The following is a 17,242-nucleotide window of genomic DNA, read 5'->3' as shown; positions in this document are numbered from 1 at the left end:
CAAAACGTCGTACTAAAAAAGAAACCCAACTTGAAAATACCTCATGTGTGCACGTAAGGGAACCCAGGTACGTACAACAACCATCTTTTTCTCTTAATTAATTAATTAAATATTTGACTTCTGACTCCAGTTTTCATGGCATTAATTATGTACACACTCATGCAGGAACCATGCTCTTGCTACACATGGGTATGGGTCGATCTCTTAATGGCTTACATAAATCAGTTGGTCGAATACCGCACTCGATCAGTCAGAGCCCGGTTGGATGATGCTTTGACAGACGCACACGAGAAGCAAGTAAAGATGGATGAGGAGCAAGTCAAGATGGATGAGCAGCAAATACAAATGAATGTTATGCACACCCAAAAAAAAACCGAGCCAAGATAGAAAACTTTAAGAAGCTTCGATATGCACTCATTGTTATGACGATTTGTTTCGTACTCCCAGCTAGATCACTTGCAGGATTTCTTCTGGTGGCATCCATTGCACTAGTGATGTTTTCCGCTTAGGCATCACCGAGAGTAGCAATGGCCAGTTATGTATTGCTTTTAGTTCTTGAACTTACCAAAAACCAGTACTTCCAAATTAATATGTATTATGCATGTAGTCCAGATATTCAAGCAGTACTTCTTCATATATGTATGTTATATATCGATCAAGTAGATAGAACTAATTTCAATATGATATACTGATAGTAAGACAATATGTATAAAAACCTAGTTAGCAGCGTGTGACAGGAAGTGAAACACTATTAAGTCTAGATCTAGCAGCATGCGATCCAGATTACACGCTGTTAACTATGCATTAAGATTAAATTCTCTAAAAATATGAGAAAAACCAAAAAATACCTAAAATTGGGCATGTAACTATAAATGATCTTAAAAAACGTGTATGGTCACCGAAATATGGTCATGTAATGAGACCATGGCAAAATCAATACATAGTTTTTTTAACAGCTCATTTTTCACTTCCTTCAGTGTCAATATAATAGATTAAGTTAGCAGCGTGTCTATGTAGGTAAAACACTACTAAGTCCCACATATACCGTCTTCCATTTAAATGCACATGGAATCTACATCATCAAGTGCCAACCAATAAACCTTTAACTTTCTACTTTCCACCAGACACACACCCTTCACATCATAAAGCGCCATGCAATCATTCAACTTTTCATTTGTTTCCCTTTCCACCGCATGCAAGCCCTCCACATCATCAAGCACATGAAAATGCTTCACATGATTGATTATTTTTCAATAATAAATAACTGAATTTGAATGCATGCATCAACCTTTCGTTTACTCCTAGGCTGAATGTGGTGCAGTAATACTCTCATACATTCTAATTTTATTTTAAATAAATTCATTGCTAAAGAATTTCGCAGCAACGTGCAAGCGTTATCTAGTTCTTCAAAATGCACACCTCCCCTACTAACAGTCTGCATTATTCCTGCCACACCTGACCAAAGCAAATGAGACATCGTTGGAGTAAAACAACAGGAAGGGTCACCAGACATGAACAGAGAAATGGCTAAGGACAGTTTCTCGATGAAGGGTGAAGAGAGGTTCGACGGCCTATTTTATAGGCTCAGATTATGAGTGCGATGGCAGAAAAATTAAGCGGGAATGATGAAGAGAGATTTGACGTGCATGGGAATCAGCTTCGCATGGGAACAAATCCGTGTTGTCGGCTGGAGCACTTTCGACACAAAAGGTGATGGCAATCCTTCTAACAACTGACATGACTGCAATGCGCTGTCCAATCCCGAGCAACCACAACAGTATTGCCGCCACGGCGCATGGTGGCAGGCTCCACGTCAAAGGGTGTCGCCATAGCATGTGGCGGCAGGGCCCACCTCTTCCATTTTCCGATAACCATCAGCTTTGGTAGCCGTTCTGCTCAACTTGCTGCCACGGGCTACGACGGCAGGCCCTGCCTCCTCCAGTTGGGGCGGCAGGTGTCATGTGTCGGCTGTCGGGCCTAATGCCATGGTAGTTTCGTCAATTACGTTCAGGGGTGGACCTTTTTGTCAATATGGTCGCAGGTGGTCCAATATGCAAGGAGTTCTTAATAAGACAAGTAGATGAGAATTTTATGCCTACAATGATTAGCTATTTTTTATCGCTAATGTCCCAAAAGTTAGAACATACCCAACTAATATTTGAATTAATTCGTAGTCTTTTTTTAGCAGCGAGACAAACATATGATCCTTTATTTGATCACCTATCTCCCATGATGAGATATACATGTACCATACGTTGCTTTCCATCCGAGTGCTAGTTAGTTCTTCTTTGGGAATTAATAGTGCTAGTTATTTAATTTACTACAGTATGGACATGGAAAATAATGAGTTGAGCTGGCTCACCAAAATTTGAAATGACCGCTAAAGAACTGCGCAAAAGCATCACATATATGAATGAGAAGGCCTCTATGTGGAAAATCATTTATTTACGAATATCTTCTAGAAAATAATATGTCCTAGAACGTTTTCAATGTAGATAAAGGCTCTCGACCAACCACAATGTATAGTAGTACACGCCAATCAATTTTTGGATCTTTGCGATTGATGGAGAAAGCTCGCTCTTTGTTCCAAGTGTTTCACTAGTCTTGTCTTCTATAAAAACTTGTGCCTTGTTAGCAGAAACAAGCTAGAGAAATGGAGGAAGGTAGTGCAGGCTAACTAGCAAGTAGTAGCAACGTACATGCATATGTATGCGCATTTAGAAACGTAGTGAACTTCAGAATAAGAGACATCAGGATGCCAAAGCGTGGCCAAATGGGAATATCAAGTAAGGCGTGGTGTGGTGCTCTGGCGTGCCACCGCTCACCCATGGCCATGATAGGCATCTAGCATTTTGCGGTCTAGCCGCCCTCAACTTGTTTGACGAACGGATCTACAAAGACGCGAAGCCATCCTGTATTTGGGAACAAAATTTCTATCCATCTTTAGCCTGGTTGTAACTTTCGGAATTCAACATTGGATCCGCGCTCCTGTTTGGCCAGTTCAACTTTGAGCACGAGCTGCATTTTGAGTTAGCAAGGTATCTAGCACATGTAAACCATTGTGTCGTGCACTCAGAAGCAATTATGTCTTCTACAACGATCACAAAGAGCAAGTTTCACGGAGCGGTTTTGTGTCTTTACGACAGTCACCGCTGACCATCGTCGGCTTCTTCATTCATACATGCTGCAAGGTAAGCCATGTCGGAGCCAGCGGAGGAGGCTGATTGCCACGAGGAAAGGGGGGAGGAGCAAAGCAATCTGTGTGGTACAGGTGGAGATGGAGATCTAGTTGCTCCAGCGCGCTGGCTGTACCCGGTGCCTCTCTTCTCTGAACGATTCCTTGTCAACCCTTCCATATTTACCTGACAAGGAAAACAGAACACCATGACATGCAGTTTTGCGTCTAAAAAGAAGTTGAAAGAAGGGGAGTGAAAAGAACAGACCGGCCGGTGATCCTTCTAGTGCGACTTCAGAGAATTAAACTACAAGAAAACACTACTGAAGGAGCTCTCGGCTGACATGAAAGGGTTAAAAAGAAAAGAACACACATAATAAAAAGATGGCTTCGCCCGGGTTCGAACCGGAGACCTTCAGTGTGTTAGACTGACGTGATAACCAACTACGCCACGAAACCTTTTCTGTCCAAATTTTGATTTAGAATCCTTTTGTTCGGAGCGTTCACGCTGGAGCTTCCCCACCGCAAGCTATCAGGCACTTGATCAATTTATTTACCGTATCAGTATTCTTCACGTCAGACAGTGGCTGATGGTCACAAGTGTCGCAATCTTTCTTCAAAGCGTCATTGTGGAGGTGTGCTCATCCTTCTCCCTGCGGCCTTGTCTCCCGAGGTAAACCTCAAGTTCTTGGATCGGGTGATGGAGGCGTCTTCGTGTCTTTCTCCCCCTTTGAGGGCATCGTTTCAGAGCTGACTACGACAAGGAAACCGGTGGTTGGGGGTATCTTATCCGCGTGGTTTGTTGAGGAAGTTGTACTAGGGACGATGACATCTGCTTGGCACAAATGATGGCGTCAAGATGAGTTTAGGCCGTGGCTCGAACTCTGGTAGTTGACTCTTTTCGGTGGGTCCGATGAGTTCTTCTGTGGTTCACTGGGTTGTTGTGGAGTCGGAGCTGCGGTGGAATGAGTCCAGCTGGTGATGATGGTGGGCACTTGATGGTCGCTTGCGGTGGGCCCAGTTGGTGTAAGCCTTGCATATTTCCCTTGCGATGGTTGTAGACAAAGTCGAAGTTGTCGGTCGCTAGCGTGTGTGGCCAGTTGTTGGCATGGGCCATCATGGCCTGTGTACAACTATTTGTGGGTTGGGTTTGTTGGTGGGGCTCTACTATAAAGTCTGGGTCGTTTGTTCGGGGGCAAACAATGATGATGATGTACTTGCGACCTCTTCGATGGTTACCTTTTTTTTGCTACTCTGCACGTCAAGTGACCAGTTGGTCGATGTTGGGCATTGTGTGTGGGTTGAATTGTGTTGGTTTTAGCCCAATTTTCTCCTAATTAACCTAATAATTCTTGTTTATTTATTGATTAATAATGAAAATGGCAAAATAAATACCCTGCCCGCCCTTGACCCCCGCGTCGCCCGAGTCGGGCGACTCAGAGGAAACTCTAGACGCCGGTGGCCGGCACCCATCCTCCACCTGCCCCCGCGTCACTGCCGCCAGAGGGCTGGCCGACGAAACCATGCCGGGCCTTGGGATGGTGCGGCGGGGCTGTCTTTCCTCCCCCCACCCCCACCCCCCGCCAGATCTGTTTGGCAGCCGCGGAGGCTGCCTCTCCCGGCATCCCCTGCTCGCTGGCGGGGTGGGTGCTTGCCTCGGCCGAACTTCCCCCGTGGTGGCTCACTGTCTGCCCCGGACACGATTTGGACGCCCTTTCTAGCTGATTGTAGTGCTCCGGCCGGCCAGCCATGGCGGCCGGTTGAGCCCTGCTAGCTGCGGCTCCACCCATCTGCTCGAGCTTTAGGACCGCCTCTTCGCGAGGCGGCCATGCAGGCTGTTGGATGCGGTTGTTCCCGTCGGTGGTTGCCTTTTGGATTGGTTGGGAGTTTGGCTGCGTGTGAGACCACTTCAACGACGACGACCACTACCACCCCCAAGGGCGGCTTCAGCCCGGTGGGCATGGACCTGCGTTCACGACCGGTCGGTGCGGCTTCGGACTGGACGAGCCTCGGGAGATGCGCTCTTTTACGGCTTGTTGGCTCCTTTGGCTCGTTGGCTCCTCGGCGTCTCTGCACCACCACCACCTAGCGGGTGCCTTGGTTAACCATCCATCCCAGTGCATCTACGTCTCTGGCATGTTCTGGAGCTGAATCCCCTTCCAGCTCCTTTAGTCCGTCTGCACTCATGCTGCCCTGGTCCCCGTGGCCTGGATCTGTGCCTCCTTCTAGATCTTGTCTTGTCCGAGGCTACGGTCACCGTCCCATCCCCGCCGCCTCTCATTCCGCGCAGCCACACATCCTTCCCCTCCTCCAGAGTTCTCATGTCCGGCGATGCCCGGTTCCTCCTTCAACGTCGTGCGTGGTTCCCCTTCCCGCAGTCGCAGCTCCGGCCTATGCCCGACGACCTCCTCTTCGACAGTGTTCCAACGGCTTGAAATTGGCCTGGGCTAAACCCTACATCTTATGCTAGCAGCACCGACACCCGCGGGTGCTGTCCGCTTCTTGAAGGCGCTGCCATGGCCGTTTTATGTGCCCTCTTCGAGCATTGGGGGAAACTCCAGGTCCGAGTTTCCGGATCGGATGACGATGGTGTCTAGGTGTCACTATTCTCCTTCATGAAGGTGTTGTCTTGATTGCTCGCGACATCCTCGGTGCTGGCTTCGGAGTTTTGGTCGTCTAGTTGTTGATTGGATTGCTTCTCCAGTTGGCGAGTTTAGCCGTGTTCTTCGTTGTTTGGGTCGAGCATCTTATGTCTCTTCGCTTCAATCATCATGTTCACGCCCCTTTGCGTCCATGCCATGTGTTTTACAAGCTCATTTACTAATTCTAACTTTTTCTATTAATGTAATGATTGCGTATTGGCGAAAAATAAATAAACGCATCCCCGGTTCCCCACCCGACTCCTTTCTTCTTCAAGAAAAAAGAACTCATTTTCCTCTTGCTTGCGCGTGCTAGCGGTTCCCAAATCCCACCAGCGCCGCCACAAGCCGCCGGTCGCCGGTGGCCGCTCCCCCGGATCCCGCCGTCGCCGCTCCCTCGCTTCCTCCGTAGTGCACGCATCCTCCGCCGGACGCCGCCCCACCTCCCCCGTCGCGCAGAGCATCCAGGCGGGACGCCGACGCCCTCCCTCTTCCTCGACGCCCATCTCCTCGCCACCGCCCTCCTAGGCGCCCCCTCCTCGACAACGACCCGAATCTGCCTCTTCTCCAACGCCGGCCGCCGCGGATCTGCATCTGCCTCGTCGCCGGGCGGTGAGCTCCTCTTCCACTCTCGTGCGTGTGCTAGCTGCTGCCGCTCGAGCTACTGGTTTGTGCTGCTGCTTGTGTTATGGATTGGTGGTTGTGTTGATGCTAGTGGCTGCTTTTCTCGGAAATTTGTCAATTTTTCAATTGAAGCATGTGTACACAGTGGGGGCATTTTTTCCCCTAATACACAGCGGGCATTTTACTTGTGGAGATAGTGTGCATTGCTCTGTTGTTTGTAGATAGTGCTTAATGGACTTTTTTTATTTTTGATACACTAGTACATTTTACACATCGCACTAATACAGCGGTCTGGCGCATAGGTGAAGTACAGATGCAAAAGCAGAAATGCATCTGTAGCTGGTTAATATCACAAGTGTTCCCTAAATGGAAGTAGAGATGCAAGTATCAGTACTGATGCGAATGTGATTCAAGTATCAGTACAAGTGTTGGTTGCTATCTCTTATTTTTTGACATGCCTGACTCGTCAAAATACTGCATTGTAGCTGTGAAAGTGTTTGACTTATGCTTGCTTGTTCTTTGAGTTTTCTTGCTTACGATGACCCATTATGTGGATGAAACTATTTTCTTTCTCCTCCAGGATGTTCCTCGCCAAATCCAAGGAATCGATGCAGTATCAGGTCATGGAGGGGAGGAAGGGCATGCAAGAGTCAGACACTGCACCTGTTGTTCAAGTACCCCGAGAGCCTGCCATCGTTATCAATGGTGTCCCAGACTTTCCTCCTGATTTCGCATCTGGTTCACAACTTGCAGTAAGAGATGCCCCGCGATCTGGAGTTGATCATCGCTTTGGTGAATGGCTAGTAGAGAGGAAAGTGAGAAAGTGGTTTGGAGACAAGTACTATGCAGGGCAAGTTGTCAGGTATGACAGTGGAAACAATTGGTACACCGTTGTCTATGAAGATGGAGACCAGGAAGATCTTGAGTGGCACGAACTGGAGGAGATCCTGCTACCGTTGGACATAACCATTCCACTCAACACACTTGTGATGGACAAATTCAATCATCAGAATATTGCTCCTGACTACAGAACTAATGTTGCTAGCAATCAGATGGTGGTCAGAGCGGTAAATCGCCAACAGTCAAACAACCTGCCACTACCAGGGTGGCTGCAGGCGTCAGCATCAGCAGGAGAAAATGCTCTAGTATGTCTGAAACCTAGTGATCAACCTAAGAAAAGGGGCAGGCCTCGAAAGGATAGAAGTACATCAGGTGATATTCAACCTGTGCGCAAAACAACAGGTGATATTCAACCTAAAAAAAGAGGCAGACCTCCAAAAGAACCTGGAGAGAAGAGTATTGATAGGCGCAAATTAGAGACTGTCAGGGCAGAAAAACTGAAGAGAGAAAGCATGCTTCTGCGAGGGCCACCACCTGGAAGCCAGTCATTCTAATAATCAATATCACCGTTCCAATATCTAGTAGATATCTCTAAATATTCCAGTCTATGTATGCTTGCGACGCTAGCTTTCAATGTACTTTGTACAACCCAACCCAGCGTACTTTTAAATCTATATTTACTATGCGACTGCTGCTGTCATATCAAATTTTTCTCCTAGACGAGTATATCTGCAAGCTGCTTAAAATTCTTCTGGTACAGTCTTTAGAAGTTCCCCTTGTGGAAATGGAACCTAGTTGTGGGTTAATTTCTTTTCCTGTGCAAGTGCATCTGCAACTTGTTTAAAATTTCTTCTGGTACAGTCTTGCAACTTCTCCTTCTGGAAATGGTACCTAGTTGTGTTCGTCTGGCTGAATTCTTTTGAAAGATCCTTGAGTTGTTTCACGAGTGCTGGAAGGCTGAAAATAAATGGAAAACACCTGTAGATTCATGTATACATATTAACTACTGCTTGCACTACACAGTGTAAATCTGCCATGACAAGGTGTTCAGCGATTTTTGCTAGCCTATGCGAGATTTCCTTTGCTCCAGTTTGGTCTTGCAAAATGCGTACGAATCTATAAGAGACGTATCAGCAAATACCTTGCTTCAAGAGACGGTGCCAACACCTTTTTTGGCATTTGGAGTGACTGAACCATGGCAATCAGCGCGGTGAATCACCTGCGTGCGTGCTACTGGTGGAGACGGAGATCTACTCCAGCGCGCTGGCTGTTCCCGGTGTCTCTCTTCTCTGAATGATGATTCCTTCTCAGCTCTTCCATGCTTACCTGACAGACAGGAAAACAGAACACCATGACATACAGTTTATCTGCAGCTATCTATCCTGTTCCATACTGCGTTGAGTTGCTCTTAAGAAGATGATACGACACAACGGTGATGAACTGGTAGAATTAAACTTCATGAAAAAAAACTACTCAAGGAGCTTGGCTGACATGTGTTCAGAGAAGAACACACACAAAAAATGAAAAAAAAAAGATTAAATGGCTTCGCCCGGGTTCGAACCGGAGATTCCTAGTGGGGTTAGCGATCAGGCAATCAGTTTATTCTTCAGGTGAGATAGTGGCTGATGGTCAATTTGTACTATGAGATACCCACGGCAGATTCTGAACAGTCTTCTAATTTCAGATCATGATTTGGATTATATCAATTAGTACTTTCTATGTCCAAAGCAACCAAGAACCACCAGTGCTGGTTCTAGCACAATATGAAAAGCATCATATATACCAATCTCTGTAGTATAACATGCTTGTCGAAGGCAAGTGTAGAGACAATAGACACCATACCAGCAACAACTTCGCAACAAGTTAAACATACAAAACACATCATATCATATATATACCAACCTCAGTCGATGGTGTCACCATGAATACATACATATTTGTGACTAGTTCCGGCACAACGCAATTGAACATTCATGATAAATCTCCAGGGTATTAAATTACATGTCCACAACAAACCAAGAACCAACATATGCTGGTTCTAATAGAGTACAAAAAACAGCATACCAATCTCCGACGATGGCATGCACCTTGAATGCATACATATATCCTGACTAGTTCTAGCACAATACACTTGAACATCGATTGATACATGATAAATCTCCAGAGTATTTATCAAATTACATGAGAGCAAAGAAAGAACCACTGCTGTTGATCTCTTCTCAGCTTCTACCCATTAAATAGTTTACCTCGCAAGGAAGCCCAGGTAACAACCACTTGGACATAGACCCGGTTGTACAGGCTGTCACACAGCGAGTACCACGAGGCTCTCCATCTCCTCTTGAAGAAGAAGGTGCAGAAGACCACCCACAGACCCATCACATATCCGGAACCAGTGGCGACGAAAAACGAAACCACATCACCATCACCTGCATCTCGATGGCTTTCTCCTGGAATTGGCTCTGGCTGTGAACATTTCCGCGAGAGAGGGGGGCCACAAAGGCCCGTGTTGCCAATATAAATAGATGCCTGGTCTTCAAGTGTTTGCAGTTGATTTCCAGCCGGTATCTTTCCTTCCAGATTGTTGAAGGACAGGTTCAGGCGACTCAATGATGTGAGAGCCGACAAGCTTGAAGGGATCTCACCAGACAACTCATTTTGTGATAGGTCAAGTGACTCCACTTGCACTAAAGCGCCAATATTCTCAGGAATTTTGCCGTTGAAGTTGTTCGATGATAGGTTCAGGTTCTTCAGTTGTACAAGAGTGCTGATCTCTGCAGGGATCTCTCCGGTAATACTATTACAGGATAAATCAAGATTCACCATGTATATGATTTCTCCTGTATATAATCTCTCTTGACCTTTTGTGAGTACCGTGAAATTCACAGTGTAGTCAATTAGTTGATTTTGACCAACACCAAATTCAGAACTAGAGGCATACTGAAGATAATCAGTTTTGTCTCTTGTTTGTGCCATGCCTGTGGGACTAAAAATGGATCTCGGTATGCTCCCCGATATATTGTTGTAGGCAAGGTCCAAATATTGAAGATTGACAAGTTTTGAAAGCTCGACTGGAATGGGACCATAAAACGTATTGGATCTCAGTCGTAAGAATGATAGAGACAATAGCTTCTCCCCAATCCATGCTGGTAAAGTCCCAGAGAACTGATTATGTCCGAGATCAAGAAAGATGAGTCTTGGGCATTTCTGGAGTAGTGAAGGAAATTCACCCGAGAGGTTGTTGTTTCTTAAGCTTAGATTGGCAATACCCAGGCCTGTCATGTTTGTGCTGGATTCATTGACTAGGCAATCGGTAATTGACCCATTGAGACCATTTCTTGATAGATCTAACAATCTCAATGCTCGCAAACTGCACAAAGAAGATGGAATGGCGCCAGAGATCATGTTGTTATATAGAAGAAGTGTCCTAAGCCCCGGCGCTCCAAAGTCTAATGGAAGTGGCCCAATTACTCTGTTCCCACTGAGATCAAAGCTAGTGAGATTGCTGGGAAGCTTAGGTATTGAACCATCAAGCTGGTTAGAACTGAAATCCATTACGACTCCTCTCATAAATTCCATTGTTGATGGGAGGACCCCTGAAATCTGATTATTTCGAATATTGAGATACTCTGCTGAGGAAGCTGCGATCCAAAACCAACCTGGTACAATGTCATTTATGCTTGTGTTTGATATATCAAGATTCCATAAGTGTGTTTGCCATCTAAGCCACATTGGAAATTTAGGCCCTAGCTGGCAGGACCGAAGGTGAAGCATTCTTAGACTGAAAGGAGGAACCCATGTTGGACTCACTGTGATGGTTACGGAGTTGTGTGACAAGATCAAACTGTCTAACATATCTAGACGCGATAAATGGCCTTCGTGTATGACCCCATCTAGGTTATTGGAGTTAAGGTCCAAAATTGTCAGCTCCGTGAGCTCTCCTATCCACAGTGGCAGATGACCAGTGAGTTTGTTATGATCGAGAACCAGCCAGCTCAGGTTGCTTAATGCTTGTACTGGTGCAGTTGGCAGGCTTCCAGTCAGATTGCTGTCCGATAGATACAGCTTCTGTAGTTTATTCCTTGAACAATTGGGTAATCGATGGAGTAATTCTGTTATACTCCCATTGATATTGCTCGTATAAGAATATAATACCTCCAGATTACATAGGTTCTTCATATTGGATGGCATCATGCCAACAAGACTATTTGCTGATAAATGAAGTTCCACCATGGAGGTCATATTACCTATCTCGTCCGGAAACGGGCCATAGAAACCATTGTATGAGATATCTAGATACTTGAGGCTAGTTAAATCCCAAAACCAGTTGGGCGTGCTACGCTGATGGAACTGGTTGCCCACAAGAAAGAGTGTTTCAAGAGACGTCAGATTTGAGAGCTGAAGAGATTCAGGGCTAGTTCTAAGCTGGCAAGAGGTAAGAAAAAGAAATTTCAGAGTTGGAAGCATGTTAACCACTGGAAGCCAGTGAACAATTGCACTGAGGTCCACGTAGGTCATATCCAGGTGCTCAAGGGAAGTTAACCGTGACAACCACATGATATCCGTGGAGTATGTGCCATCATGGATATCACGGTCCTGGTACGAGGACCGAAGATCTAAGTATTGTAAGTTGGAGAGATTACCGAGCTGCGGTGGTATCCTTCCGATGAACATTGACATTGATAGGTCAAGATATCTCAACTTATGGAGAGAACCGATGAACTCCGGTATTTGCATCTTGTCAAATTCATTGAAGCTGAGGTCGAGATACCGCAGATGTTGTAAACCGAGCAACGAGGAGCTTATGTTGCCTGCTAGCACCTTCCTACTGTCACTGTCGATTGTGTAACCGCTGCCTTGGAGATCGAGCTTGACAACATGGCCGGTTCTGTTGCTGCAATAGACACCCTTCCACCCGCAGCAGTCGTCACCCTTCCATGACGAAAGGAGGTTGGCCGGGTCTGAGAGACCTGCCCTGAAGGCGAGAAGGGCAGACCTCTCACTGGCTATACAGGTGGTGTTTGTATCGTTTGGCTGCGGGGTAGATGTGTGCTCTGTGGTGCTCTTGGCTTGAGCGAACAAGAGAAAGGCTATGGCTATCTGGATGTAGGAGAGTTGAAGCGTGTCCATGGGTGATTTTGCCATGAGTATGTGTTCTTGTTGGTGTTGGATACCCCATGGTATGCATGATATATATGTAATCCGACTCTTGGTGTCACCTATGGTGGTTATTCAATGATGTGCATGCTCATGGAGTTTCCTGCCGTGTTCATTTTGGCATCTTAGGTAGCACACCAAGGAGGACTCTCGGGCTTGGAATTGAGTAAAAGCAACTGGAGAGTGTAGTTGCATATTATGTTTAATTAAAGCAACCGTCTGTAATGAAATATGTAATCCAAACTCTTGGTGAACCTATGTATGGTGGTTACTCAATCTCATGCACGCTCCTAAAGTTTCCTGTCTTGTCCTTGTCGATCTGATTGCTATTCAATCATATGCACCGACTGATTGCGATTCAATCATATATATAACCGGTGGGCTGTTAGGCTTGGGATTTGATTTGATTAAGGCAACTGGAGAGTGGCCGGAGTTGCATATAATCAAGCAGAGCAGTTGTTGGCAACAGGAAAAAGGACCTACTATATGATCTGGTTACCAGTAACCCTGAATGTAAACATTCCAGTAATTTTATAATCTACTCCGTATATGTGTAGGATGTTGATGTGTGTTCTTATATAGAATAACTGATGAACTCCATAGCTAACAGATCCATCTAGGGTCCAAATTAAGTTTGGTCTGAAATAAGTTCAGATCTTCAATCGTATGGCATGAATCTGCGAGGGCAAGGAGTGTAGGAAGGAGAGAACCTGGCGGTCTTGGCGCCGGTGACGAGGACGGACCGAGGAGCCGTCGAGCTGGTGGGAAGAAAACGCCGCCCCCTTCCCCGCTGGTATCGGCCGTGGCGCGACGTGGTGGCACAGGTCGCCGGCCATGCCGGGCCGACGAGGAAAGGGAGGAGTAACATAGCAACCTCCGTGCGTGCCTCTCTTCTCTGAATGATGATTCCTTCTCAGCTCTTGCATGCATGCATGCTTACCTGACACCATCGGCTGAGATGAAAGAGTTCAGAGAAGAACACACAAAAGAAAATGGCAACAAAAAAATCCTACAAATGGCTTCGCCCGGGTTCGAACCGGAGACCTTCAGTGTGTTAGACTGACGTGATAACCAACTACACCACGAAACCTTTTCTGGTTGTTTTTCAATATCAAACATATTTGTTACGTTTGTTCTGACAGAAAAGGTGATGTGGCACTGTAGTTCATATTTTACCGCTCGGCAACCAAAAGGGAAACATCAAAGCTACTGGAGATCCATCCCATCAAACGTGAGTTATTAGCAACAGAACTACGGACTTTCATTTAACAATGTGCAATTCAAGGCGATTGAGATCGACTTCAATCCTAGAGACCGCGGATAACTTGTAAATCGAGCACAGCCCAAGAACGGTTAGTTCTGCAAGCAACCAGACACTCGATCCGTCTACTGATCCAATCACAGCACCATACACCGCAGATGCTCTCAAGAAGGATCATTCTACTTCTGCCAGAAAACTATACATTGCATGGTTTTTTTTGTTGAACTTGGGAGGCAATACATGGAACACCACATAGAGCCAATGCTGCCCATATACAACCAGAGGTTATTTTTGTTTGTAAATGTATATATATATATATATATATATAAGAGAGAGAGAGAGAGTTGCTAACTATGGCATACTGACATTGCTTGTATAATTCCTGTAGGTATGAACTTTTAGTGTTTATCTAGAGGTCCAATGCACTTTCAGTACCAGTGCATTGTGGACTTTAAAACTAGATCCTTAACTGTAACTGCTTTGCACTTTGTTCAGTTTATTTTCAGAAGGGATTTGAGATGGTGCCCAACATTTAGTAAGTTAAAGACATTTAGTAACTCAGCTTCTTATTATCTACTCCCCCCATAAGATACATCCATTTCTCCGACAAGTATTTCCGGACGGAGGGAGTAGATAATAAGAAGCTAAGTTTATGGCATTAGAGCATTTACCTAGGGAATGATTTGCCTGCTCCCGTGGAAGAATAAAGAATCAAAAGTTGCCAGATTCCAGATGTCAAAAAAAAATCAGACATTAAGAATCTCTGATTTCTGTGTTACAAATTTGTTCAACAAGAAAGTCTTAAATGAACTAGTTGGATGATCTTCTGATTGCTTGAACTTGAGAGGTGCATCACAAGGGTCTTGGGTTCAGGTACATCTATGTCCATCGGCTGGACATATCCCATGCCTACTTGTTGTGTCATTTCTAACCGGTTCTGCTCCATTTACACCCTACCTGTTTCACTTCCATGTGTAATTAAAAATTTGCTTACATGCTGATGAGTTGTATATACTCTCTCAAGTGCTTTTATTTCACTCTTTCTGAATGCTGAGGACCAGCATGTTTTCAGAGCCAAAACTGTTAAGAGTAAATCTAGTTTGTTGTAGTGTGCAAATGTGTTTTGCTGGCACAGTGGGGTGGGTTGATGGTGGACTGTGCCTGTTGCAGCCATCAGTTCACGCAGTGGGTGTACTGAAGATGAAAAGAGGGGAGCCGGCGTGTGTTGCTGGTTCAGTCTTGACTGAGAAAAAAAGGACGGCATTTGTTGCCTGGATCACAACTGAGTCATCCTCTGTTCTTGTTCGCCTGTGTGTTGAGTCCATTTCATCGAGCGCTTTGAATCCACTAAAACCTGTCGAGACAACAAAAGAGGTGGCCAACAGAAACAAATTATTTCACTAAATCCAACCAAAAAAGTGGCAGCATGGTAGTGCATGCTAATGGTAGTTCACTGAGGGAAATTAATTTTGTTGACATGAGGATATAAATACTGAAGAACTTTTTTCCCTCTCAAATTGACAGCGGGGCTACTTGGTCGACTGCCACTACTCTCTGTCTGATAACCGGCTATGCCGATTGGCGGCACAGGTGAGGGGACACTAGCATGGTTGCTTCCCTGTAAAAAATGATGTTGTGGGAGCGATTGCTTCGGCGGAGGCGGTCCTCCAAGAAGATCACATATTACTTGATAAATCATCGGTTATCGCGATTTCCTTCAAGTAGGTCCAGAATTCATTGACTGAATCTTCTGCGTGCTTAATTATGGCGGGCAGAGATGTCTTGCAGAGTCGTTACTCATCTTTGAAGCCAGGCTAGGAGTGTGTCCTATTGAGAATAGAAGGTACTCCTATTCCAGAGCCGAAATCATGGTACCTTGAGTAGTGGAGTCATTTGACCCAATTAATACCTGGTGCGCTACTGTGGTGTACTTCAGAGCTTGTGAAATAATGAAAAAAAAAAGAGTAAACTTAGTACAGCAACGAGTATATCAGTATTATGCCATCAATAATTAAGTTTATATTGTCTCGTTTGATTTCCAGGACTATCTTTAACTTGTCTTACATGGTATATGCACCCACCAAACAAGACAACCTGAAGATAACCCCTATCCCAAAACTACTAGCAGAAAATCTACCCAACTATGACCTCTATTTTCTACTATGTGAATATAAATACATGCATATTTTCTTATGCTTAGTATCCATATATGTATTTTCTTCGAGCTAATTTCTTATGCTAATATAGAATATAGATCACCGCTGCCTTCAGGTATGCTATGCAAGGCAGGCCGCCACCCTCTGTAGCAACCGACGTCCTCCTGCTTCCGGTCCTCCGGCCCTCCTCGCAGGAGAGCCACCATGTCGTCCATGGAGACGGCCTCGTCGTCCTTGCCCAGCATCCTCCTCAGCTCCTGCTTGCTGATGACCAGCTTCACCCTCACGACGGCGCCCTCCGGGTCAGCCACCGCGGCAGAAGGCGCCTTGGCGTCGGAGGGGAACAGGCGGTGCAGCTGCCCCATGCCGCCCGCCCGGACGTCGAGGCCTTGCTTCTGCGGCCGGAGCGCGTCGTCGGCGTCGGAGGAGCCGGAGACGCGTGCGAGGGCGCCCTTGGAGAGGGGTGGCGCCGGGAGCGGCTTGAGGACTTCGCCGTCGACCACGCTCATCACCTTGATCTCCCTTCTGTCCTGGATCACCAGGCAGTTCCCCATCGCCGGTGAGGAGCTGAGCTGCGGGTAGATTGGTGATGAGCTACGAGGGAAGCACGCGCAGTGGAAAGATCACAATACGCAAGTGCTCGTTGTGGGTTGTGGCTATGTAAGTGGGGGGTTGGACGGACGGACCAGTGGAGTGGTCTATTTAAAGAATTGATAGCAGAGAATGTCCAAATATTTAAGGGCTTATTTCACTAATGCCATTGCCCTATTTACTTTCATTTTTTGTGACAAATTCTCTTTTTTTTCCCTTGTGAAAGCGACCTTGGATCGTGGCCTACCCAAGTGAAGTGAAGTTTTTTTTTTTACGGAAGTGAAGGTTGCCTCATTGGGACAACAGCAAGCTATAGCCACTACACGAGCGAGCGCTGTTTCGTTGGGACCATCTACTCTTTAGGCAATTGAATTTGTGTGTTCAATTTTTTTTTTTGAATTTGCATTATGTGTGAACTGCAAAATGTCTTATATTTAGAAACAAGGGTAGTAGTCCCTCCGGTCCTTTTTAGTATGCATATAAGTTTTGTCTGAAATCAAAGCATCTCTACTTTGACCGAATTTATAAAAAAAAGTATTAACATTTACAATGCCAAATAAATTTTGTTAGATTCATTACGAAATGTAGTTTCATGGGATATATATTTGGTATGGTAGATATTGATATTTTTTAATATATATTTGGTCAAACTTTGTAAAGTTTGACTTGACCCAAATCTAATATGCGAAGTAAAAAGGACTGGAGGAAGTATCTTTTTTTTCTCAGTAAACAAAAATATAAACTGAGTAGTTATGAAAAACAAAACAAAACATTCTAAAGAAAGAAGGAACTAAAGACATTG

At 45.4% G+C, this 17,242-nt stretch overlaps 3 protein-coding genes and 2 non-coding genes across 5 annotated transcripts; 1 reads left to right on the top strand and 4 right to left on the bottom strand.

Moving 5' to 3' along the window:
* Positions 1–3,560: 3,560 nt before the first annotated feature.
* Positions 3,561–3,634, bottom strand: TRNAV-AAC (transfer RNA valine (anticodon AAC)). Its single transcript has one exon. It is a non-coding gene; the product is annotated as a tRNA-Val (tRNA).
* Positions 3,635–6,064: 2,430 nt separating this feature from the next.
* Positions 6,065–8,004, top strand: LOC125513463 (uncharacterized). The gene is made up of 2 exons (XM_048678581.2): positions 6,065–6,426; positions 7,019–8,004. The coding sequence occupies exon 2, from the start codon at positions 7,020–7,022 to the stop codon at positions 7,830–7,832; it is 813 nt and encodes a 270-aa protein (XP_048534538.2). The 5' UTR covers positions 6,065–6,426; position 7,019; the 3' UTR covers positions 7,833–8,004.
* Positions 8,005–9,222: 1,218 nt separating this feature from the next.
* LOC125513461 (receptor-like protein EIX2) lies at positions 9,223–13,083 on the bottom strand. Its single transcript, XM_087529391.1, has one exon. It carries the CDS (start codon positions 12,418–12,420, stop codon positions 9,505–9,507), a length of 2,916 nt encoding a protein of 971 aa, XP_087385517.1. The 5' UTR covers positions 12,421–13,083; the 3' UTR covers positions 9,223–9,504.
* A 365-nt stretch (positions 13,084–13,448) lies between these two features.
* TRNAV-AAC (transfer RNA valine (anticodon AAC)) lies at positions 13,449–13,522 on the bottom strand. The gene has a single exon. It is a non-coding gene; the product is annotated as a tRNA-Val (tRNA).
* A 2,159-nt stretch (positions 13,523–15,681) lies between these two features.
* Positions 15,682–16,526, bottom strand: LOC125513595 (uncharacterized). Its single transcript, XM_048678735.2, has one exon. The coding sequence runs from the start codon at positions 16,401–16,403 to the stop codon at positions 15,927–15,929; it is 477 nt and encodes a 158-aa protein (XP_048534692.2). The 5' UTR covers positions 16,404–16,526; the 3' UTR covers positions 15,682–15,926.
* Positions 16,527–17,242: the final 716 nt, after the last annotated feature.

This window comes from Triticum urartu, chromosome 6A, assembly GCF_056163025.1.
Source record: "Triticum urartu cultivar PI428250 chromosome 6A, HENAU_Tu73, whole genome shotgun sequence".
Lineage (NCBI taxonomy): Eukaryota > Viridiplantae > Streptophyta > Magnoliopsida > Poales > Poaceae > Triticum > Triticum urartu.
The sequence above is the reverse complement of the archived record's forward strand: the minus strand, read 5'-3'. Positions and strand labels throughout refer to the sequence as shown.